Source organism: Tuber melanosporum, assembly GCF_000151645.1.
Source record: "Tuber melanosporum whole genome shotgun sequence assembly, scaffold_18, strain Mel28".
Classification (NCBI taxonomy): Eukaryota; Fungi; Ascomycota; class Pezizomycetes; order Pezizales; family Tuberaceae; genus Tuber; species Tuber melanosporum.
In genome coordinates, this window is record NW_003298841.1 from 629,035 (window position 1) to 652,270 (window position 23,236).

General features: G+C 47.8%; 7 protein-coding genes; 3 read left to right on the forward strand and 4 right to left on the reverse strand.

Annotated features, from left to right (window-relative positions):
- Positions 1–1,074, forward strand: part of GSTUM_00005196001 (uncharacterized protein) — a 6,140-nt gene extending 5,066 nt beyond the window's left edge. Inside the window, exon 19 of the mRNA XM_002837215.2 lies at positions 1–1,074. This exon is cut by the window's left edge and continues 210 nt beyond it. Coding sequence (XP_002837261.1) covers positions 1–23 — 23 coding nt within the window. The 3' untranslated portion in view covers positions 24–1,074.
- A 288-nt stretch (positions 1,075–1,362) lies between these two features.
- Positions 1,363–1,847, reverse strand: GSTUM_00005197001 (uncharacterized protein). XM_002837216.2 has 3 exons: positions 1,782–1,847; positions 1,581–1,724; positions 1,363–1,518 (listed from the first exon to the last, which is right to left on the reverse strand). Exons 2-3 carry the CDS (start codon positions 1,695–1,697, stop codon positions 1,480–1,482), a joined length of 156 nt encoding a protein of 51 aa, XP_002837262.1. The 5' UTR covers positions 1,698–1,724; positions 1,782–1,847; the 3' UTR covers positions 1,363–1,479.
- Positions 1,848–2,212: 365 nt separating this feature from the next.
- Positions 2,213–3,149, reverse strand: GSTUM_00005198001 (uncharacterized protein; the record flags this gene model as incomplete). XM_002837217.2 has 5 exons in its annotated part: positions 2,213–2,333; positions 2,388–2,455; positions 2,584–2,750; positions 2,812–3,058; positions 3,113–3,149. The coding sequence occupies 5 exons, from the start codon at positions 3,147–3,149 to the stop codon at positions 2,316–2,318; spliced, it is 537 nt and encodes a 178-aa protein (XP_002837263.1). The 3' UTR covers positions 2,213–2,315.
- Positions 3,150–4,365: 1,216 nt separating this feature from the next.
- Positions 4,366–6,961, forward strand: GSTUM_00005199001 (uncharacterized protein). XM_002837218.2 has 7 exons: positions 4,366–4,676; positions 4,735–4,813; positions 4,871–5,261; positions 5,314–5,626; positions 5,680–5,779; positions 5,836–5,973; positions 6,030–6,961. Exons 1-7 carry the CDS (start codon positions 4,450–4,452, stop codon positions 6,600–6,602), a joined length of 1,821 nt encoding a protein of 606 aa, XP_002837264.1. The 5' UTR covers positions 4,366–4,449; the 3' UTR covers positions 6,603–6,961.
- Positions 6,962–8,979: 2,018 nt separating this feature from the next.
- On the forward strand, positions 8,980–12,774 carry GSTUM_00005200001 (uncharacterized protein). XM_002837219.2 has 3 exons: positions 8,980–11,548; positions 11,637–11,760; positions 11,835–12,774. The coding sequence occupies exons 1-3, from the start codon at positions 10,112–10,114 to the stop codon at positions 11,840–11,842; spliced, it is 1,569 nt and encodes a 522-aa protein (XP_002837265.1). The 5' UTR covers positions 8,980–10,111; the 3' UTR covers positions 11,843–12,774.
- Positions 12,775–14,520: 1,746 nt separating this feature from the next.
- Positions 14,521–16,933, reverse strand: GSTUM_00005201001 (uncharacterized protein). XM_002837220.2 has 8 exons: positions 16,449–16,933; positions 16,200–16,369; positions 16,035–16,147; positions 15,888–15,978; positions 15,794–15,830; positions 15,634–15,739; positions 15,495–15,568; positions 14,521–15,422 (listed from the first exon to the last, which is right to left on the reverse strand). Exons 1-8 carry the CDS (start codon positions 16,651–16,653, stop codon positions 15,019–15,021), a joined length of 1,200 nt encoding a protein of 399 aa, XP_002837266.1. The 5' UTR covers positions 16,654–16,933; the 3' UTR covers positions 14,521–15,018.
- A 4,338-nt stretch (positions 16,934–21,271) lies between these two features.
- Positions 21,272–22,514, reverse strand: GSTUM_00005202001 (uncharacterized protein; the record flags this gene model as incomplete). XM_002837221.2 has 1 exon in its annotated part: positions 21,272–22,514. The coding sequence occupies one exon, from the start codon at positions 22,512–22,514 to the stop codon at positions 21,777–21,779; it is 738 nt and encodes a 245-aa protein (XP_002837267.1). The 3' UTR covers positions 21,272–21,776.
- Between the last annotated feature and the right edge of the window lie 722 nt (positions 22,515–23,236).

Consider the following 23,236-nt stretch of genomic DNA (forward strand, 5'->3'; position numbering starts at 1 on the left):
ATGACTGCCAGTGGCAACGTTAGGCTTTCGGCGACTTTACTGACACCAAGATGATCGAAAGAGAGATGCGGGTATGAGGCCGAAGTGGCTTATAATATTAGTGCTTAATTTTTATTATTTCACTTCTTCTCCCCCTTGCCTCAACCATCATCACACATCGCATGGCCTTGTTTACTTTATTTTTCTCCCGCACTGCAAGTTGCATGGATAGGCATAGATAGAACATCAGTTGAGAATTTTTATACCTACTATGAGACCCCCAAAAGTCCCCCAAGCCGACCCGCCCCAGACCCACGGCGATGCCAAGTTATATGATACTACAGTGCTACAGTGAGTATCATGGGGTAGACTATCAGGCATTTCCCACGGGTCCAGTATCCTATGAGACTCCAAGGCTCTTTCAACCCCATACAAACCCTGTTGGCTCCTGGACATCAACGACGCCATCAGTCGTCCAAATCGATACCCCTTCGTTCCTAAGCCAGCAGTACTGTACAGAAATAGCATTCGGGATAGAACACCCAAATACGAATCCAATAACAATGTAGAGTCAAAGCAAACAGGATTTCACAAAAGGGCCATAAATTGAGGGGCTGATCCCAAGCATTGTATCACACACAACACCTATGGTGAATACCATTTCTCTACAGTTATCAACACCCTCGACCCTTTCTTTGCCTACCCCGATCTTCACCGGCTCCACAATGGCAACGGGTGCTTACCCGGGTTTATAATCCGATATACGGCACCTCTATCAATCCCCAAGGGGCAAAAGCGGTACAATGGGCCAAAAAAAAATTAAAAATTTATAGCGTAGGCATCCGCCACGAGCTGGCAGACCGACAGCCAAAAAACACCATCTCCCGTGATCCCCTTAACACAGCTTTCACCACCGCGAAAAAATACCCCAATCTCCCCTCCTCCCCCCCACTACCCGTGTCCAAGAGCACAATGAAGTCAACTGTCCGTCTTCCAGCACACCCTCGGCGCACGCACGAAGTACTTGTACTCCTGCTAACGGGGAGGTAGGATTGGTTGAAAAGATCGAGCGCAAATATATAAGGATACGGTTCTGCAGTGTCTGGAGAAGACGTATGGCAAAGGCGAAGGGTTGAAGTGGTCCTATTGCTAGCAGATATTCTACCCGGCTTGTTCAAGCATTTCTAATATTTGGGACAAGCCTTCGCGGAACTATTCGCGCATCAAGGTGGAGATAGCTGGTGTATGCCATTGTTTGTTCAAGTGAACTTGAGCGTCGGTTTGGGTCCCTTCTACATACCCTGTACCCATAGCTTTAAGCATATGAAACCCCCCCAGGGAGCCTTCAAGGCATCTACGATTTCACAAACTAGACCCCCAAGTAAAACAGAAGCAATTTGCCCATAAACTGAGCTTCGATCAAGTACCAACAAAAACCCTACCACTCCCTTCACCCGTCTGTACAGTGCAACTCCGGTGGACAACTCCCTTCGCCGTCACCTAGTGATCCCAGGGATGCTTCAGCCCCAGAAACACTGCCTACAGTACAACCCCGTTAGCAAAGCAAACACTCCACTCAGCTATCTCAGGGTCTGACATACCCCATCCTTCTTGGCCCGATACATCAAGAAAAACCACATCGAAGCACCCAGCAGCTTCGCTGACACTGCGTATAATGGCCGTACGGGATGGATGTGGATCGGGTGAGTTCCGGCCATTTTGGGGGGGCTAACTTGTTCTGGCCTCTTGATACGCTCGTTATATATATTTTGCGTAAAGGAAGGGCGGAGTTTGGAGCTCACTGTTGGGGGTTTTCTTTTTTGTTTTCAGTCGCTTTTTGGTGCGAAACAGAACGGCGGGGGGGGGGTTGACCGGAGCTGAATGATGAGGTTGGGAGGGGATTAATGGTGGGAATGGAGGTGCGGGTTACCCGGATTTTTGTGAGGCTGATGAGGGATGATCAAGGTGCCGGGGGGTAATCCACTACCATACGAGGGGAAGAGACCGTAGGCATTACTTATGATACTGGTATTCGAGGATCACATATTGGTCCTGCAATGACCATTGAGCGCGTACGAAACCGCTTGAATAGCTAAAATCGATTTGGTAAATAGAAACACCACCCGGGAAGCTCCGATATTTCCCTGGAAGCAACCTTGCACAAAGTTGCATGATATTCCCCGCCAATTGGAAGTGACAGGGTTCCTTTTGAAGTGGGCGTGGTAGGCTTTGTACAAGCTTTTTTATTTATTTATTAAGTATTCATTAACTCTGGAAACCCCCCAATTAACGTGCGTATCCTATTGTGAAATGACCCCCAATCTACTCTACCTATGTCAATCCTGTATCGTCCTCTATTTCACACCAGGTTAGCCAGGATCCTACCAGCGGTGTGTGCAACAACTCACAATGAAGCTATCAAGTCCCATCTCAAATAGCTCTACCGCAACACCTTCACCTCCAGGGTGTTCAATTGCTGGTGGGTGAGGGATTAGTACCACGGGGAATCGGACAGAATAGAATCACCAGACAGAAACTCACGAGAGAGCGGATTTTTCGTAACTAGAAACAATAAGCACACCATACTAGTAGAATAGCTATAACAGAAGAATTCACCAAACTCCACATATAAGTTAACATAAATCTGGTGCAAAACAACTTTCAAATTATTCATCTTGACATCCGTTAGAAGCACAAACTTCAAATTTGTCGCGGTCTCGTAATAATGTAATTTATATGAACCGGTCCTATACGAAATGAACGAATCATCCCTATTCCCCCTTGTTAGCACCCTCCATCTCTCGCTAGCGGTATAGAGAAGTATAAACTCACGGCCCCGAAAGCTTCCGCACCATATTCCGCAAGGAAAAGACCACGCCAAATACCAGTTTGGCGTCATCCTGAACACTCAATCTCCCGCCGCGACTAGATGGGTGAACTTCGTTTTGAAGCTTGGAGCTCGTGGAGGAATGCCTATCGCTTGCGAGGGCGACCGGAGAATCGACCGTCGAGGCGGAGGAAGAGGTTGGGCGGAAAGTGCGATCCCGTTGGTGCCATTGTTTGACGTATATGCATTCGCCTAGGGAGGGGGGGTGTTAGTGTACTTGTATTGGGAGGTGAGACTGGAGCGTACAGTGGCGGTCGAAGATGTAGAAGGAGTATATTGTCATTTTTGTGGGGGCGGTGGATGTTGAGGGCTGGAGGATTGGTGGTGCTTGGAAGTGCTATGGCATGGGTCTGCCAAGGTCGATTGGTGTATATGTCACGTGATCCCATTAAAAGATATGGTAGCACTGTCATAATTATCATGTGCAGCAGCTGGGATAGGGATATGGCTTGTGAACAATACCAGTATAATAATATTATTATTATCATAATTGTGATTATTTTCCACTTTATGAACTGAGGCTTTGGCGGCTTAGAGTGACTGCTGAGGCTCCCTGGTGCTATTGCATGTGTAAGTAAACCTCTACTCGAGTAATGGAGGCTGCAGATCCCTCGAGTCGCAGCCCTACGCCTCTCTCAGTAGGCACCAGTGCCAATCTATGTCTCACTCATGCACTCCTCTCACCAGATCGCGGGCGCTCGTAGGCCTGACAGCTACGAGTACTACCGTATGATACACCAGACAGGTGGGATGCAATTGGCGCAACGGCAAGTACAGTAAGGCTCTGGTGCGCTGACCGTTATGCAGTTGATAACTGGTATTCTCTAAGGTTGTGACTACTCGTACTAACCCCACGGCTAGGCACGCACTACTCGAGTGCCTTGTACGAGCACTTATACCTAGCCACTATATCATACTAGGAATCCTTAATATGAAATTATCGACTATTCGTGGTTAGGAACTTGTCTAGTGGACCGCTGTGGCAGAGCTTGCCTGCCTGCCCATTCACTTATTTGTTGTAGGGCGTATTTGTGAAATTCTGCGCCGCTATTGATGCCCAATCGACCGAGTTTAGATTCGGAGCTTTTTGTGTTATGATTGGTTAGGGGATGTGGCAAGTGAGGTTTACGGGTTTCTTTTTCAAGTGGGATACTTGTACAATTCGGTACGCATCGCTGGTAGCTAGAGTTCTGAAAGCGTTGAATTATGTATGAGTGCACAGCTCTATTTTTGACTTAATATAAAAGGTGGGAAATAGCTGTGGGCGGTGATGGCGGAGGTGGTGGTGCTGCTACTAACGGTAGGGTGGAGCCTGCAACTCTTGCGGCTGCAGGCGCACTGACACAGCAATCTACTTGTACCGGTATGCCTGCCGTGGATAGGCAATTTCACAAGTTTGGGTCAGCCGTTTTGACCAGTCCTGATGATCCTTGTTCCACCTCAACTTTCACATTCAAGCGATCCCCCTCCCCCTCCCCCTCCCTCCCTCACACCATGAACACTCTTGTCGCAACTACACCTCGTACTTAATAGTTACAGCTTTTCCATCTAATTCCCGCCTGTTCACCCGCCATACTCTTCCGATGGTTGTCGAATCTCCCGTTTCCCTAACCTTTTCGGATATGGAACTTCTTACCCCACCACCCCCCCCACGGCAACCCGTGGTCAGACATCTCTCGGCTCCCCTAGAATCTCTCCACTCACCCTTGAGGCACCACCGACGTGCAGCTTCCGTCGGGAGACCGCCTGTCCGAGAAACCTTAAACGCGAGTCTATCATACGAAGACGAAGACGGAATTAGAGTGAACCAGTGCAACCCCCTCTCCCAGTTTTTATCATGTTCTTCCCCCTATCTAATGCCTGCCAAGGTATCTCATCAAGCAAGAAATTGGACGAGGTTCTTACGGTGCAGTTCACGTGGCAGTGGATCAAACCGGTCAAAAATTTGTATAGCTGTCAAACACCGTTGACTTGCTTCCTAAGCTAACTATACCTTTTCCTCAGGCAGTCAAAGAGTTTTCCAAGTCGCGGCTTCGGAAAAGGTCGCAGTCTCAAATTCTAAGGAGACCCCATCATGCTCGTAGGAGAGGCGGGATCATGAGCATGCCTCCTGCCTACGGGCGATCTGCTTCCGAAATACACAGACAGGAGGAAGCTGGTAACCCCCTTTACCTCATTCGGGAGGAAATTGCGATTCTCAAAAAGCTTCATCATGAAAATGTGGTGCACTTGGTTGAGGTATTGGATGATCCGGAAGGTGACTCTCTCTACATGGTGTTGGAGATGTGTGAGAAGGGAGTGGTGATGAAGGTTGGGCTGGACGATACCGCCGAACCCTATCCAGAAGAGAAGTGTAGATTGTGGTTCCGGGATATGATACTTGGTATCGAGTACTGTATGTTTCTAACCTTGCCGCATTTCGAAACTATTGACTTACTCGACCATAGTGCATTCTCAAGGGGTTGTCCACCGTGATATTAAGCCCGACAATTTGCTTCTCTCGAAAGACGATGTCCTCAAGATCGTCGATTTCGGGGTAAGCGAGATGTTTGAGAAAAAATCCCAGATGCTAACAGCAAAGTCGGCTGGGAGTCCTGCATTCCTGCCGCCGGAGTTGTGCGTTTCCGGTCACGGAGATGTGAGTGGAGCCGCTACTGACATCTGGGCGATGGGTGTGACGTTATATTGCCTGTTGTTTGGCAAACTTCCGTTCAGCCATTCCGGCGTCGTCCAGCTTTACGAAGCGATCAAAAACGACGAGTGAGACCCGCTGAATTAAATCCTTTGAACCGCACTAATACTGTAGAAACTAGACCCTTCATTCCCGATGGCCTCAATCCTGATGCTGCGGATCTTCTGAGAAGGCTTCTTGAGAAAGACCCGGATAAACGTATCAAAATGCCAGAATTGCGGGTAAGGATCTTATCTCAGTGGTGATTTGATACCTTATTTCTAATGCTCGACAAAAGGGGCATCCTTGGGTTACCCGTAATGGAGAAGATATGCTTTTGCCCGAGGAGGAAAACACTTCTGAAGTAATTCCTTCACCAACCCCTGAAGATGTAGCATCTGCTATCACCAGAAGCATCCGTAATGTTATGGCAGTGGTATGTCGACACGGCGCACTTTTCATCTAGCCTCGGCCTGTTAACCTGCGATATAGGTCAAAGCTGTTCAAAAATTGAAGCGCTTGACTCTCAAACGCTTCCGGCACCCATACCTATCTGCCAAAGATGGCCCCCTATCAGTTGACGATCTTCCGGCCCGGTCGAAGACCTATGACTGGGATAACCGGAGGCACTTAGAACAGAAGATCGCTGTGTCAGGCGTTACGAAAGATATGTCCGTGGTCAGCATCAGTCAGACCCCGCAAAAACCCGATAGTTCGGCTGCTGGAAACGAGGATACTGAAATGGCGGACAGCATTCAACTCAATGTTGAGTGCCATCATTTTGGAATTTCAGAAACGGTAGATTCGCCCATGGAGGAAAGTCCACCATTATTTAACGAAGTGCCAAAGGGCCAGGCAATATCTCCATTGGATGAGGAGCCGCACTTTCTTCAGATTGGCGTAGGAAGCGACCAACCGGCAGGGGAGGCGTCGAGAGTGATCAGTGAATCTCCTCCCCCAACTGAGGAGAATGTCTACGCAGAGGCATATCGAGAGGATGTGGCACGTATCATGGAGGAGCGAGGGCAATCGGCAACAATTTACCTCACAAAATGGGTAGAGTAATATGTCACACATAAGAATTGAATAACGGAGGCAGCCCCGCCACCGCCTGCATTTTTTTTTTTTTCACAAGCTCACTTTGCGGTGAAATCAAGCTCAACAGACCCCGGATGTGCGGGGTTAGAGAAAATGATGAATGGTCTGGGCGCTGAGTGGTTCATTGGATTTCCGGCCTGGGATCTTTGTGATGATCGGACTTTTTTTGATTTTTTTTTAGCCCGCTCTCTTTTCTATCTTTTCTATCTGTGGGGTTCAAGTAGGGATGCAATGCTTTGCAGTATGATGCTGTGAGGGGTGCTGTTGCGGTAGTGTATCGCAGCGTACGGTATTGATAAGTGAATTCATACAAGCATTCTAATTTTCCCAATTGACCGAAAGGGCAAGAGTTTCAAGGTTTCCCATACGGTAGCGGTATGCATGCACCGATACAATGCTATGATCCTGTAAGAGTAGGGCCTAATAAATTGATATAGCCCCATCTGCACGTATCGTACCGGTATGCATCCCATACCTATCTTGGCCCTTCCATGTTTGTAGGAGATGGGAACAGTAGTTCCTCAGTGAAAAGCCAGCGCAAGCAGGAAGTAAGGCAAGGTGGTCTACACGAGAGCTAGTGTACACAAACTAACTAAGCACTGTGCTCGTACACAAACTCGTAATAATTTAACTTCAGAATGTTAGTACAGAAATACCCACAGCCTAAAGAACAATTGGGGATGTCGATTGGGATGCCAAAATGGACCATCCCTCCATTCCCCCCACCATACCTTACCAAACCTACCACCACACGATATCATACCAATTCCAACCGATTCGACAGGGCGAACAATTCGCAAGGAGAGATAGAGCGAGAGATAGACGAAACCGGCACCCCAGTGCGGTGCCGTAATGCCGCATCATGGCAGTCTATCCGCGACCCCATGATACGGTGCACGAGCATGGTGTGTTTTGAAATCCTTCTCCTTCCCTCCCTCCCCCATATAGCTAGGAAGAGGGCGCAATGATGCAGGATCCGTGAGCGATTTTTTTTCCCAAGCGACAAAAAGACGAAGGAGAAGAGGAAAACAGGCTGGAAATGATAATATACAGTAGATTAGATTTTTTTAAAAAAAAATTTTCCTGCTCCAAGCTTGCGTATGCGGAATAAAAGCGCTCACTGGTTCACGGTAGGCTACATGTTTTATGGATACTGTGTTTCAATTTGTTTTTGTGTTTGTGTTGGGTCTTTGTTGTTGATGGTTTTGGTGGTATCATAAGTGTATGGTGTGAAGGTGCAAGGAGAGCGATGCCCTGGTACCGTATTAGCATCATTAAGAGTTAACATATACCAACTTATAGTTTAACGGTACTGCACGAGTATGATGTTACATCCTTTAAACGTGAAATAGGGAGCCGGAAGAAGGTTCCTGATGGACCCAAAGGTCCCGAAACCACGTGCTATTTTTTCTTTTTTTCTTTTGTTTCCTCCTGTTTTCCCCTTCAGAACAGATGACTTCCCAGCCAAATGGACACGGTATCACACTGTAATCAGAGGGAAGGCACGCTGAATGGTCGCCTGCGCAGAGAAGGGGTGCACAACATCGTACCGAGCAACGGTTATTGTAAATAGATGTGGGTTTTCGGCTCATAAATTTTTTTAGTGCAAATGTTAAGTACGGATTGAATGACATGTTTATTGAACAAAAATTGCCCTCGTGGTGGGGAGGAATAATGGATCAATCGATAGTGATTGAGTGACCTAGTTGAGTGATAGGGGGTTGCTGCTTGGGTGCAGTACTGAACGGTATGATAAAAGTAAATTATCGGCATCTAATGGGTGAAAGGGAGGAAGAGAGAGAACCATTTTATGCACCAGTACAGTCCAGTAAATTACCCCTACTCTCGGTGTAGACGGAAAACACAGCACAACATACCGGCACAGTGCCGGTACTGCTGTTTCTAACTATAACACAGTGGTTGATATGGCACCTCTGGTATATTTGTTGTAAGTGCCCCCTCAGGATGTAAACATCATATCCAAGCCATCCTGGATAGCCAACCCCCGATCATATAGTCCTCCATGCTTGTTAGAGCCGCCAGTCGGGAGGGTGAGAGACAGAAAGGCACCGGCATTGGCTGTGGCTGTAGCTCCAACTCCTTAAATGCCGGCGGTGGAGGAGAACGGCCCCATTGGTATTGTGAACCACTTGGGCTGTCTCCATTCTCTCCATTCTCATATCAAAAAAATTTGCTGTAGTTGTGATACCGGTGTCATCATCATACCAGAACTGTTCCTATTCTACTCAACACGAACCCGCTACGCTAGGCCGTTTAAACACAATATAACCCCATCCTCTCTTCATTCCTACCGCAAAGTTTGCTACTCCTCCCTCTTAACTTGCATCTGTTTGACACACTCTCAATACCGGTGGCAAAGTGGTTCGTGTCAACAACAACTAGAGTTATAAATTTACTATCCTACGCCCTAATCCTCTCTCCTAAGCCTTTTCTCATTACCCTCTCTCTATCTTAGGCCATCATCTCCGTTAACCGTTCTTCATCTCTGTTAATCTCACTATCAGCATATCTCCGCTGCCCTAGTAACTGTTACCAAAACAAGCATCCATGTTTGGCCTTCCGTCATTGCTATCGAACAGGGCGAGTCGATTCTTCTCCTTACGGCGTGTCTCTAGGCCTGCAACCATTTAGGTTTGCAACCGCCTGAAAGGCAAAAGGCAGACAAGGATTGGGGGTGAAGATAATTACCGTGAAGAATACTGGTTGTCCCTGATACCTCAACCCCGAAAGCCCGAATATTAGAGCGAAAAAAAAGTGAACGAAAGATAGAGAGATATAGGAAAATAACACACCGAAAGAAGGAAAAGAAAAGAAAAGAAAAAAAGAAAAAAAAAAAAAATAGTCCCGCACGCGATCATCAAGCTGCTGCCGCTCCATCTCTTTTTCCTCCTCGTCACTTCTTCTCCTGTTTCCTTCGTGGCAGTCGTATCCTACTTCTCTCACTCTTCTGGCTCCAACCAATCCTCTCCCTTCGTCCCACTCCTCCTCATCTCACCGCCCCCCCTCCTCTCCCTTCCCCCCGACAACGACATACATACATACCCTTTTTAAAGCCCGAGTTACCAGCCGCCCCTCCTTCCCTTGAATTTTCCCTTTCGCTACTTTTTTATTTTTCCTTCCTATTTCGAATACTCTCTTAATTTTTACCTCTCTCACTTTTGCTCTCACTGCATTGCCCGTTGGTACTGTCCCTTCTCCTTCGTTTCTTCCCCCTCCCCTTTGTCCGCGCTACTCGTTGTCGCCCTCACCGCTTCGCCCTGCTTCAGCGACCGCTTCCCGCCATTGTGGCTGTCACCGCACCCGCCCCAGCATCTTTATACCGGCCTAATCTCGGGACATACTCTTAATACCTACTCCGAGGATTCCCCCAGTTCTGTGCGGGAAACTCCTTCAATCGCCACCATTCACTTTCCCACGCTTTTACCTCACCTCCTACTACTACTACATCAATAACAATGATTGAGCCCCCACTACAGAAGAATAACGCCTCTTCGAGCCTGAATGAAGGCCGGTCCTCTCCCACTATGTTGACTCCTGCGGTTTCATCTTCGGCTCCTTCGACCACCGCGTCCCCGGTCCTCCTTCCTGTCCCTGGGCAATCCACTTCGCTTTCTTCCCTGCCAGGGTCACTAATGTGTCCTGGCACCGCCACTCCCCCTAATATCCCGGAAAAGAAGTCTATATCATCGCGGCTGCACCGAATGTTCTCTCAATCTGGTGGTAAGGCGAAGGAAGAGAGTAAGGGTACTCCTCGTGAACGGCATGTTGGTGAGGGAAGCGCTTCGGACACCGATAGCAGTGCCCTCTCTGGACGGGAAAAGGACATAACAACTAGCCCCGATCAAAAATCATCATCGACAGAAAAGAGGCCTGCGGCCAATGCGACTACAGATAATAAGAACGGCCTACCGGCGGTATTACAACGCTTTCAAATGCTTCCCGACGGCACTCATGAGCATCACCTCCGTAGTGCAAAGAGGCAAGAAAAGCTCTCGGATATGCTCAGGGATCTTATCGGAGGCAAGAAGAAGGACGACCACGGGGAACACGATCGACTCAGTCTTATGTCGAGTTGGGTAGACCAACTCAAAATTGACAGGGATAAGCTAGCAAGTGATCGGAAGGGCGGTCCGAACTCCACAGCAACCCTCGTTGAGAAATACGGAAAGTGCCAGGAGGTCATCGGACGTGGGGCTTTCGGAATAGTTCGTATATCACATAAACCGGATCCCAAGAACGGTCACTCGGAACAGCTATACGCCGTCAAAGAATTCCGTCGCCGACCCCAGGAATCGCCAAGAAAATATCACAAACGGTTGACTTCCGAGTTTTGCATCTCATCGTCATTACGGCACCAGAACGTCATACACACTCTGGATCTGTTGCAAGATGCGAAGGGAGATTATTGCGAGGTGATGGAGTTTTGCGCTGGAGGGGATCTCTACACCCTGGTTCTCACGGCTGGCAAGCTCGACGTTGCAGAGGCAGACTGCTATTTTAAACAGCTGATGCGCGGTGTGGAGTACATGCATCAAATGGGGGTTGCTCATCGGGACCTTAAACCGGAAAACCTTTTGCTCACTACGAACGGAGCACTAAAGATTACCGATTTCGGTAATGGTGAGTGCTTTCGGATGGCGTGGGAAAAGGAGGCCCACATGACTTGCGGCTTGTGCGGTTCTGCACCCTACATCGCCCCCGAAGAATATACAGACAAAGAATTCGATCCTCGTGCAGTTGATGTTTGGGCCACAGGTGTTATCTACATGGCCATGCGCACTGGAAGGCATCTCTGGCGAGTCGCAAAGAAGGATGAGGACGAATTCTTCGAAAAATATCTTCAAGGGAGAAAAGATGAGGGCGGTTATGCACCTATAGAAAACCTGCACAGGGTGAGCTGAGAAGGGTTACATATTTGATTCCCCCCACTCTCCTTCCTTGGTAAACATCTACTGACTCATGCCCCCTCCTACAACTTAGGCGAGATGTCGCAACGTGATCTACTCAATTCTAGATCCTAATCCAACGAGAAGAATCACGGCATCTCAGGTGCTAAAGTCAGAGTGGGGTAGGGAGATTACAGTCTGTAAAGAGGGTGAGGAAGGTGCGTTACGTCAATAAACAACCCTTGCATTGATGCTGCAATGAGTCTAAGTTATGCTCTTTGTCCTCTCCTAGGGCTTTAACGACGTCAATAATGGTGTTCATGGTCAATGGGGGCATTCAATTCATTCGATCGATCAGCAGATGTTGTATGGGGGCAAGACAAAAAAAAAAAAGACCCACTTTAATTCAAATTCCTCAATGCAACACTACCACTCAAATCCATTATATTCTCCAACTGTATCATTTATTGTTCTGGCTATCGTTTGGGGTTTCTTTTTTATAACCGCTGCTTTTACGTTCACCTCTATTCTCTTCCTTCTCTCATTGATTTTGCATTTTTTCTCTCTTTCGTACTCTACTCGTACCCGCAGGTCTAATTTTTATTTTTATTTTTACCTTTTTTTTCTTACTCTTTTTTTCCATCTTACGTGATGATTGTTTTTCCGAGAGAAAACAAAACGGGACAGGGGGGTGTCATTTCTTTCGTTTCACGCCTTTTGCTCTTAAACCTTAAACTGGCGCTGATCTGGCTATTTTTGCCCCTCTTTTTTTTTTTTTCCCCTCCTACCTCTTCTCTTCGCCCTTCCCATTCACGTTTACCTTATCGTTCCCCATCCCGTTGATTCCGATACGAAGCAATTGGGTGTTGGGTGAAAAACAACAATGCATTTATATTACTTGCGTAGGAGCTTTTTATTATCATTATCATTTTTCTCTCTCTCCTCTCTCGTTTGATTTAGTAGCAAGAAACGGCGTTTTGAAAGGGAGGCGGTTCGGTTCGGCAAGTATTGGAATGGTTTTTTTTTTTTTTGTTTGTTTGTTTTGCTCTCCTTTTCCCATCTCTATGCAGTTTCTCTTTTTTTCACCTTTGGCCTTTTTCGATTCATTTTCCTCTTGTTTGTACCTCGCTCACCGGTACTTCGCTTTACTTCGTGATTTGTGTATGTGTATTGATTGCTCTTGGACCAGATTTTCAGCGCAGCAAATTCAAAATTACGAATTTTCTTGGTTATTTTGCGGTGCAGGGTGTGCTCAAGTTAATGAGTGTTTGCCGGGGGATGGGGAGGAGCGAAATATTTGCTGGCTCGAGCTCACGCGTTTTGTATACTTTCCACGTTACAGACGTAATGATGCACACGATACACGATGCACTATCCCCACAGTATGATATGACACTCACTCTACGAGTACCATCACCATCCAAGTTGGCCAACCCTGACAAAACCTGACGTTCCAGGCCAACATGTTCAAAAAGAACCCTTACCCACCAACACCAACCCAAGAATGACCCAAGGGGCCTTAACGGTATGATACCTCGATCACGCGGATCCCCCACATTTCCTCCACCACCACCACCGACGACGATGACCGACAACAACTCGTCCCGCACAACCCAGCCCCAGTTCCAGCCATTCACGCACACACAACGCTGGTATCATAACTCAAATGAAAAGAAAAAGAAAAAAATTGAGAAAAGAAAGCATGACACCAAGAGTCGTAATCCCTCTTTTTTGGAGGGGGGGGGAAAAAAAAAAATCCACAACCAGGTATGATATCGGAACGGATAGATCTCGGCTGTAGGGCTGTATCTAGGGTGACATTGCGTTATATCCAGCTTAAGTTAACCGTGCTGTCCGAGCACAAGTATTAGACTATAGCAATTGACGATTGCCTCGGGAAGAGGGTTTTTTTGTTTTTTTTCGGGAGTGGAAGCTTAGACTACGGGCGATGGCTATCATACGAGTAGAAGTTGTGCAATGATGTAATAACCGGATTTCCTCCCTTCCTTCCCCCTTTAACCCATATGTTTTCGTGTTGCGCGGTATGACACGATACAAAGTATTATATATAAGCGGCAGTAGCATAGCACAGTATGATACAGTATTCCGTACATTACACCACAACCGCAACCGAAAACAACAGGACGAATCAACTCGGGATAGCCCTGTAGACTACTGTGCAGTACTCGTCGAGTAAAGGAAAACAAGTCCTTAGAATCGACTATGGCACTGTACCGGTCACAGTTATCATACGAGTAAAAAAAAAAGAACTGCAATAATGAGTGCCGGTTAACCGTAACAACCCGCCAAGCCCCCCCCACACACACTTCCGAACCTCAACCGACTAAATTAACTGATTTACTGACCCATCGACTGACTGACTAAACACTTCTTGTCTTGGAAAACCTGCGCTCAAATCATTGACCACGAACCACATCACCCTTCTAAAAGTTACCCCTCCCCATCCACACGGCAAAAATCAATCACTCGAAGTTGACGTTGGAACATCAAACATGTGTGTGTGTGGAGGGGGCGGTGGGGGGGCTTTCACATGGTGACTGCTACTATACTTCGTCCGTTCGTTCGTTCGTTCGTGCGGTGTCATCCGTATTCTACTCTCGCTGGTCAGGGTATAGAGTTCCTCCCCCCCCCCAGGGGCGGCGGTGGGTGCGCGCAATTCATTTTCGCGCAGCACCGTACGAGCAAGTAGAGCGTTCTATGGAGCGGCACGATGTTCACCGATGGCGACTTTACCTCAACCCATATCACCATGTGGGGGATTGGGGTCGCTTGGTTTTTTTTTTTTTTTTTTTTTCGAAAAAAAAAAAAAACCCCCCCTTCTCGCTCTCTCCCCCTTTCCCTTTTAATGCCGGGTAGGGACAAGGCTAGATAGATATAGTAGACTACAGTACAGAAGAGAAGGGAAGTCACCATTCCCATTCCGAGTACTGACCACTGACGGGAGGAGACACCCAATACACGGTTACCCGTCCCAACCGACCAATTCGCGAGGGACATAAAATAGTCTGATTAATGATACAAGGTAATAAGGTAACTATGAGCACCGAATAACGCTTCAACTCCCATATCCGTACCCTCTCCCCCCCCCGCAAGCTTGCCGCTGCGCCAATACCATATCTAGTTTTTAAAATATGTCAGCCAGGGGTATTGTTAGGCCTGTAATACTCAAATGCAGATATAATCCCGAAGAAAGAAAAAGTCCAAACATGCATACGCAAACGAATCGCTCCCACAATCCTCCTCACCCATTCCCATAACCCCCAAACAAAGAGACCGGCCACGGGGAGAGAAGTGAAGATATACGATTATCCAACCCACAGAATGCATACCCTAGCACCTGTAACATAGGGGGGGAAAAAAAATCAAATATGTACAAAGAAGCCAAATTTTCTCAACAACAGATTACAATGCATAGGACGAGGAAAAGTGATGTATTTTTGGGCAATTTAAACCGTTTATGGACCGCAAGCTGATTGACGGATATTGTCCGTAGAATTGACCCGGGGGTCTTCTTCTTCCATCTCGGAGGTTCCCCCCAGGCTCTCAATATCCCTGCGCACTTCGGTGCGCGTCACTTCGGTGTGCGTCAGGATTCCATCAAGAGGTATCGATTTATCGTGATGGCACGCGCCCTTTGGTACCGCATGTATGCTTGTAACGACCTCGCCAGCCCCCCCACCACCAACCCGACCCTTGTGGTCTCTGCTAAGGCCACCGAAATTAGATCCGCGGCTAATTGAATAAGGATCGCCTCTGCATCCAATTGTGCGGTCACACCCCTCGCAGCGAGTCTTCCCATCGGTGGAGATATCATCATCTTGGTGGGTAACCCAATGCAGGACAAGAACAGAAAACAGAACTGTAATCCATAGTGTCAGTCGTGCAAGATGTCAAGACGCCAAAGCCAAGCCAGGATGAAATTATAACATACTATCGGAATTGCAAACCGCAAAACAGATCCATCCGGGCTCTTTTCCCCTCAAAATAATGAGAGAAATCAAGTTACTTCATCACCAATCAGCACTCTCCTGAAGCAATATGAACCCATGCCATTTCTAAATTTAACATACCCAAGAGTAGAAACCAATGTTGCGCAACTTCCAATAAAAGTCCGAAGGGCGACCCGATGAAGACGGCTCTGTTTGGACTTGGCCCCGTTTTGAAAACTCCAGAGACCTGATCCAAATTGTTAGCAAACTGGGACCAGATTCTGCTGAATGCTCGACTCACCATGAAGAGGTTTCAGGAACAGAAAGGTGAGATAGACCTGAATTCGACCCCGTTAGCGCGAAGCCACCCGACACCTTACACGATGGCCACATACATTAATTACGAAATCAAAAATAAGTAGCGGAAGGTTGGCAGGAAGCTTCAACCCAATCTTACACTGCCCGTTCTCCATCTCGGCGTTGCGACTGCAGGGAAAGCTATTAGACGGCGCAACAGGGAAAGACCAACAGCAGAAACGTACTAAACGAAAGTTAAGGTGATGACCACGCAGTAGGGCAAAAGCATGCCGAGAGTATTGAATAGGAAGAGCTTGTCCTTGAACCTCGAATTGCGATTGCCACGAACGATGAAAACCTGAAGCACCATTAGTAATTGATATACAAATGCAAGACAAAACGAGGCCCACCTTTTCGACAAGGAAAAAGTACATTAGAACCTTCGAGCTGAGATAGCAAACTAGGCAGAGCAATATTCCCGCATCGCATGCTCTAAGACTGCTGTTGAGACCGAAACTCGCTTGTAAAATTGTACTCGAAAGCACAAACATCCAACTGTCGGTGAAAACAGCGAGAATCACTGGAAGAAAAAAGGTAAAAAAAGGTAATTAGCGACTAATAATAAAGAGTAGCAACTCTACCAAAAACAGCGAACTTACACCAGCGCGCTAACGGCAACGTTGACAAGTCACGAACTCCTACAAGTCGTCGTGCCAAACAGAAACTGACGACGGTAATAGCAATCATGGCAAGAGATATACTGGACACGAAGGAACCCTCCGACTGCCTCCTCTGAGCACTAGGACTTTCCTCAACTGGGTCTCTCCTCATAACCGAGGCCATCACGGGATAGATGGCATCCATGGTTACTGCTCCCTCGATGGCTACAGGTTGCACTGGAGGAGTAATGTTAGGATGATGAGTCGATCAACGAGCCCCCCAGAGTTGAGCAGCCGAGAGGATGGAGGATGGAGGTGGGAGGTGGAGGTGGAGGTGGGGTCAGACGAATTGTTTGTGTTAAGTATGGAGCAGCAGGAGGGAGAAATGGGGGAAAAGGGCAACCAGGAGGGAGGATGCAGAGAGGCTTATAGGTAAGGAGGAAGTAGGGATAGGACGTGTGTGGGACACAAAGGCTAGCTCCCGCAGGAGAAGTGAACAAGAAGGGAAAAGAAAAGAAAGAGGGAAAAAGTAAAGATTGTGAGAGAAGGAGGAGGGGGGGGAGAGGGGAAGGATACGATTGGCAATTATCGATTGGCGAAGGACGGCAGATCTTATGAAAGTTGGGAATTCCTGCCTTCTCCTCCTTCCTATTTTGCGGGTTTGATGCTGGGCGGTTGATGGCAAAGTACTCGAGTGCAGTACTCGTACTATGGGAGTATTACTGATATCAGGTGCTACTCGTACAAGTACGGTACTCGAGTACAATATAATATTCAAAGTATCCACTGCAGTATGAAGTATGGTATGGGTGCAAATGGTTAGTTATGAATGGATGAATGAACGAATGAATGAACGAATGAATGAATGGGTGAGTGAATCAACGAGTTAATCGCAAAGAAACCGAAAGCCCTATTGGAATATTAAATATACCGGTATGGCGTCCCAAAAGGGTTATTGTTGTAATTACCCGTATCTCTGTCCCGAATCCCCTCGCGCACTGGCCTGGAGCTGCTCAGTGTACTGCAATCTTGCCTCTCTCCTTCCTCCTGTCTCCAAAAGGCCCACTTTGCCGTGATACTGATGTGATATTATTGCGATGACACCTAGCCCAACCATTCTTGAGCGGGTGGAGAAAGCAAAAAAGAAAAAGAAAAAGAAAAAGAATGAAGCTCGCATCCTGTAGGCAAAACAGATCCAACTCAGCCAACAACCCCATCCGCACTCTGTCCTGCAGCAAAGCTCATCAATTTTCCTTTCTTTTCCCACTTTCTTTTTTTACTCTCGCCTCCATCTTTTTTCCCCTTGCTTTTTGTTCCCCTCCTTCCCCAACCATATCTGAAATCTCTCCCATTTGGATGGGCAAAAGGGGGAGAGGGGCAAGGAAAAAAAAAAGAAAGGGAATGGGGAAGGATGCAAATCACGCTGAACTTTCATACATCCCCAAGTATTTTGCCTCGAGCAGAACTCGCCCAAACTGCATCACCGATTGGCAGATAGGGCGGACGCAGATAGAGTGCGGGAAACTAAAGATGTCATCACTGCACTTTCCTGGGATGATCAGGGAGGACAGCTGGTGTGTGTTGTTGTTTGCAGGTGCGAATTCCGCACACATTTTGAATATGTACGAGTACCGTACTGTACAGCATGACACTTGAGTACTCGAGTATGATACTCGAGTAGGGGAGTACGATCAAGGACAAACCCTAAATGGAGAGAGGCATTAGAATGCAAGGGATTGCTGCCCGTATCGACACTTATGCTGAACCAGGTTTTTAGTCTAACAGATCCAGTAAGTCTGATAGAGAGCCCTTTTTTAGTGGGGGTTACCCTGGGATATTTGTTACCATTTGGTATCACAAAGGGTAAAGTGTGAGAGTGGGGGAAGGGAAAAGGACTCGGTGGTTTAGGAAAGCTCCGCATAGGAGCCCGTATTCCTAGGCCGATCGCCCCTACGAAAACAAGGTTTTGGATGCAGAACAAACCGCTTGCCCAGTATTGGGTGCGAAGAACCTGCGATTACTCGAGTATGACACCCTCCTGCCTCCTTTGCTGAACTAGTATGATACCTTACTGGTACCTATTTGTACTGTGCGCTCTTCTCAGCACAAGAACTGTATGATACTAGCACACAAGTAGTCAGCAAGTACAATACCCGCCCCCATTCTGCAAACGTCAATGTTTGCTACGATACCGGTACTCTCGGGTGCCTATTCTGCCTGGCTTCCCCTTGTTGCTTGCTTGCTTGCTTGCTTGCTTGGGTTCCCCAACCTTTTCTTCGCTGTGCTCACTCCTCCCTTCCCGTTCCCACTCAGCCTTCCCCAGCCCACCCTCACCCGACACCAAGGTCACAATATCTGCTCGTACAAATCACTATTCTTTATTCCCTTCCTACCCTCTCATTCACTCCCCTACCCGAGATCCTTCCCTGATTTTCAGCTCTATTGTATCATGCTCGAGTACTCGAGTACTGGTTGGTACTCCTACACCCCCACAATCCGGGGCTGCCCAAGGAATATACCCGCCGATCAAGCCTTCTTTCAGCCAGCACTTAGCGAGCCAATCTTCCCATCATTATACCCGCAGGACAAGGATCCTCCTTCTCCCTGACACCATTGGAAAATCAATACTCGAGTACGGTATCCGCGTATGATGATATCCCTGTCCTCTACGGAAACACCTTAGTTTAGGCATCATAAATCGTCGGGTTTGACAACATCTGCTGCACCCAAGCACAACATTTATTGCATCTCCCCCATCCAATCCATGAACACCGATTTTTTCGATCCCAGTCGCCATACCAAACATTCGGTCCAATCATAAATCATCATCTCTTGTTCAACAATGATCCGGGGATCCGTGACAGCTTGTTTTGCTTCTTTTTTCACAATTTTCCTTTTTCCCCCTTCCTTCTCGCCCCTCACCTTGAGTAGCTTGCGCGAGGGCCAGCAAGACTAAAACATGCTCTCCCGTCCTTGATAGCAAACCGAAAACCAGCCCCCGGTCATACGAGCACCCATCCATCATCTATCTATCTATCTACGAGTACTCGAGTACCGTACCGTACTCGACAACTATCAAATGCTGCAGCTCTCTCGCACCGGGGGGGGGGGGAGAACAGGAATTCCCTTTCAGGCAGTGAGACCTGCGCACGCTTTTTTAGACTGGATCAGTTTTTTTTTTTTTTTTTTTTTTTTTACCATCAAAGATATCTGTCGGCTCTAGTGCGGATGTTGAATCCCCCAGGAAACAAAGATTGACATGACCTGAGCTGTTGCCACGCATAACATTGGGCTATAAAACTGTACAGTATCTATATATGGGTGTTCATTCCTTTTTATCATCACCCCAGCTAAATCGGCGACCTGTCAGCTGCAGTTTAAGCTTATCACTCGCTCGTACAGTGTGATAGCGATGATCTTTGCCCTTTCTTCCTACTGACTGATTTGTTTATTGATGACTAGTCAACCGGCCACAACTACCGTACTCGTATCTCATCAGCTGTCCTGTCAACCATGAGGATTCTCAGGCAAAGCAGAATTACTACGGTAGGGGGTGCAAGTATGGAGGCGGGTAAGTGATGGGATAGACAGTATTTTTCGAGTCCGGGCGCTCAGTACCGTCAGAGGTAAAAAAAAAACTTAATTTGGCAGGCAGGAATGGTGCCGGGGGGAGGAGTATGAAGCTTTGACATGTTGAACCCCTGTCCATCCCATCACTAACCTCCATACCCGAGTTATCAGTTACAGTACTGTACGTGTAGTTAGATCTCAGTACTCGAGTAAGATTAAAAGCCCCTCCACCGTACCTCTCTCAACAGGGAGCGACGGCCGTTGCTCGTCCCAGGCAGGATGTATCCGAAAATACGAGTGTTGAGTTTGCACTCGAATAGCGGTAATGGGCGCTCAGATACGCACGGACACTTTGACATAGCGGTACATTTTGCGAATCCCCCCGTGCCGGGATACATCTTGCCTTGGGACGAGCACGGTACCGGTACCGGTACTCAAAGTGGGTTCAAACAAGGCGGTACCGTTTCTGTCGCTTGAGACTCGCAATTACTATGCCGGCAGTTGTCGGTTGTCAGAAGCTACCGTAGAATAGTAATGTACGAGTACTCGTACAGTAGGCTTTATCTTGCCTCTTACTAAATGGCGGGAGATCTAAGGCTTCCCGATTACCCCATTAATGCCAAGATTACCAGCTCAGAAAGATACACAGGATTCATACAGTTTATCTTATCATATGACCCTGAGGAGCGAAAAGGGCTGATACGGCACTTTATGTGTCCACCGCAGCTACTGTATGATACAAGTATCATACTGTACTCGACCACTCCACCCCAGTTCACTCCACCGGCAATGGCCCTTTTCTCGAGCAGGGAGAGAGAGAGAGAGAGAGAATTACCATATAATAATGTTCTGGCCGGGACCCATGGTTCCCGACCTTGAAAAAATGCCGGAAGGGGCAAAGGCGACCCTGCTGCAGTCGGGAAGAGCATGCTCGAAATAGAGATGATTCCTCCAACGAACGAGCGAGCGGGCAAAAGAGCAACCAGCCCCAAATCCTGAATCCAATGGACAGACAGAAAGAAATCTAGATCCCGGGAAGCTGCTACTCGACCATACTCGAGTAGTCTACCTCCCGTACTTCCCTAAAATTTACGACAAAGCCCACACACACACAACATTCGGCGTCCGCCACACATCACAATTTTCAGGGAGGGAAACGGATGGGCTCTCCTCCAGAAAAGGCTTTTTGAGCCGGGGTTGCCCCGGGTGCTGCGGTACTAGCCGAGTTCAAAAGCACCGTATCCGGAAATCATGTTACAGGATCACAACAACCACTCGCAAATTTGCCTTGCGGTTTTCAGAGGCTTGGCAGCACGATTTTCCAGATAACTTGTTGAAATCGGCTAGCACCGCACCGTAGAAACCCGGAAATCTCTACAAATCAAATGCACAATAGGCTTAGCGGGGTATGTTGACAAAATAACAAATGCCAATATCGGTTAATGAGAATGCTCGAGTACTCGTACGGTATTCGAGTGCCCCGTCTGGAAAACACAAACTATCGTACGGTACCAATACTACGGTACAAGCACTCGTACTTGTAGTACATATTCCCTCTCACCGTGTTTTGTCTCTGATCGGGGAGATCCGAGGCCGATGGGCGATAGTGGATTTAACGAGCCTTCACGGGATAGTGCTCGAAGCTGCGCATTTTTTCCCGGCATAACCAGCAGCCAGTGACCGCTACCGTACTCGAGCATTACCGTATACTCGAGTACTCGTACAGGTCGCGGGAAGCGCTCTTCCGACCAGCCCTTATCACTTCACTCGAACACACTGTGTTGACACGGGATGCATGGTGAGGTAGGGGTGGTGGTGGCAGGGGGGCTGCGGGGCGGGAGCATAATTTCTTTTTTTCAAATTTTTTTTTCTCTCCGTGTTTGCCGTGCAGGCATCCCGTTTGCTTTTCCCCCCTGGCGTCCGCCAGAGTCCCTTAATAAGATGGTGGAAGGGGGGGGGATGTGGGATACCAGACTCAAAGTGACAACCCTCACGGGCAGTCACTCGCGAACTCTCCTCCCCTTTCTTCTCACGTCGGACCAGCAGGATTCCCCTAACAAGTTGGTGCAGACGAGCGTTCAAGAGATGGCTTGCGAGATTTTTAGCCTTCAATCCTGCACTTGGTTCCTCTACTCGAACGCTGTGGGTGGTTGGTTGTTGAGGTCTTGACATCTCTGTTCTGTAGGCAAGTTCGCGGTCGGCCTTTTTTTTGTGGGGGAGACTCGGCTGACCCCTTACTCCAGGAAGCTGTATGATAGTGTACGAGTACTCGTACAGTACAGTACTCAAGTATGTTTGGGTTCGGTCGTTCCAATCCGTGATATCAGATACAGTAGGGTAGTGAGGGAGCCCCTTTAACAACCGTCCAAAAGCCGCCTTAACGTTATCGCACCTTGTCAGTACGAGTACTCGAGTACAGTACCGGTACAGCCTTAACCATACAAGTACTGGGTCGGTGACGAACAGGGGTATTCCGTGGCCAAAAGAGGAAATCATTGGGGGGTGGGGTAGGGTAACGGGGGGTTACTCGAGTACTTGCTGCTGATCCTTGTTCGTCACAGGTCCAGCTTCGTCGTGGGTACGGGTGGAGGCTTTACCGGTACTCGAGCACTCGAATTATCATCTGATATAAATCCGTGGACCAATTAACCTACTCGAGTGCATACCCGTTCTCGGCGATTTACCCAGACCTTTTTTTTTTTTTTTTCTTTTTTTTCGGTTAACCGCCTGGGCGGCCCTATCTTCCGGTGTTCTGTCCATTCGTTCGTGTGCCGAATTTCACGGAATTTTAGCTCGAAAGCTAGGGGAATACCGGTACTGTACAGTACTCGTACTGTACTCGAGTACTCGACTTGAAGGGGTATGGCTGAGGTCTTCTAATGGTAGCTCAGCCAATAAACGTTTCCGACCCGAGGGTCTGCGGAGATTTTACTCGAATAGGTGGCGTTAAATATCCTTTTAGTACGAGTACTAGTACTAGTACAGTAGAAGGCTGTCTGAACCATGGTCCCGCCAATACAAATAAAGGGATGACGATTATTGATGTAGTCCCGATAGTCTGCCGGTGCTCTCAACCGGATTACCGGTTGAGAGTAGTCTTGCTGCTTGTACGAGTACTCGTACGATCGTACTGTGGTGGCTATGGTGCAAGTGCAGTGCGATATCGCGATTTGCGAAAATCTTCACACGTCTTGAATGCTCTCAAGCGGTATGATACT

Bases quoted from the DNA above. Each gene is read 5' to 3' on its own strand.
- GSTUM_00005199001 (XM_002837218.2), top strand. From the start codon at position 4,450: ATGGTTGTCGAATCTCCCGTTTCCCTAACCTTTTCGGATATGGAACTT. The intron at 5,627-5,679 runs GTGAGACCCGCT...TGTAGAAACTAG, and splicing joins GAAGCGATCAAAAACGACGA to ACCCTTCATTCCCGATGGCC. The intron at 5,780-5,835 runs GTAAGGATCTTA...GCTCGACAAAAG, and splicing joins TCAAAATGCCAGAATTGCGG to GGGCATCCTTGGGTTACCCG.
- GSTUM_00005201001 (XM_002837220.2), bottom strand. From the start codon at position 16,653: ATGGATGCCATCTATCCCGTGATGGCCTCGGTTATGAGGAGAGACCCA. The intron at 15,740-15,793 runs GTGAGTCGAGCA...AATTTGGATCAG, and splicing joins GTTCCTGAAACCTCTTCATG to GTCTCTGGAGTTTTCAAAAC. The intron at 15,569-15,633 runs GTATGTTAAATT...TTGGTGATGAAG, and splicing joins ACATTGGTTTCTACTCTTGG to TAACTTGATTTCTCTCATTA.
- GSTUM_00005200001 (XM_002837219.2), top strand. From the start codon at position 10,112: ATGATTGAGCCCCCACTACAGAAGAATAACGCCTCTTCGAGCCTGAAT. The intron at 11,549-11,636 runs GTGAGCTGAGAA...CCTACAACTTAG, and splicing joins CTATAGAAAACCTGCACAGG to GCGAGATGTCGCAACGTGAT.
- GSTUM_00005197001 (XM_002837216.2), bottom strand. From the start codon at position 1,697: ATGGCCGGAACTCACCCGATCCACATCCATCCCGTACGGCCATTATAC. The intron at 1,519-1,580 runs GTATGTCAGACC...GTTGTACTGTAG, and splicing joins ATCGGGCCAAGAAGGATGGG to GCAGTGTTTCTGGGGCTGAA.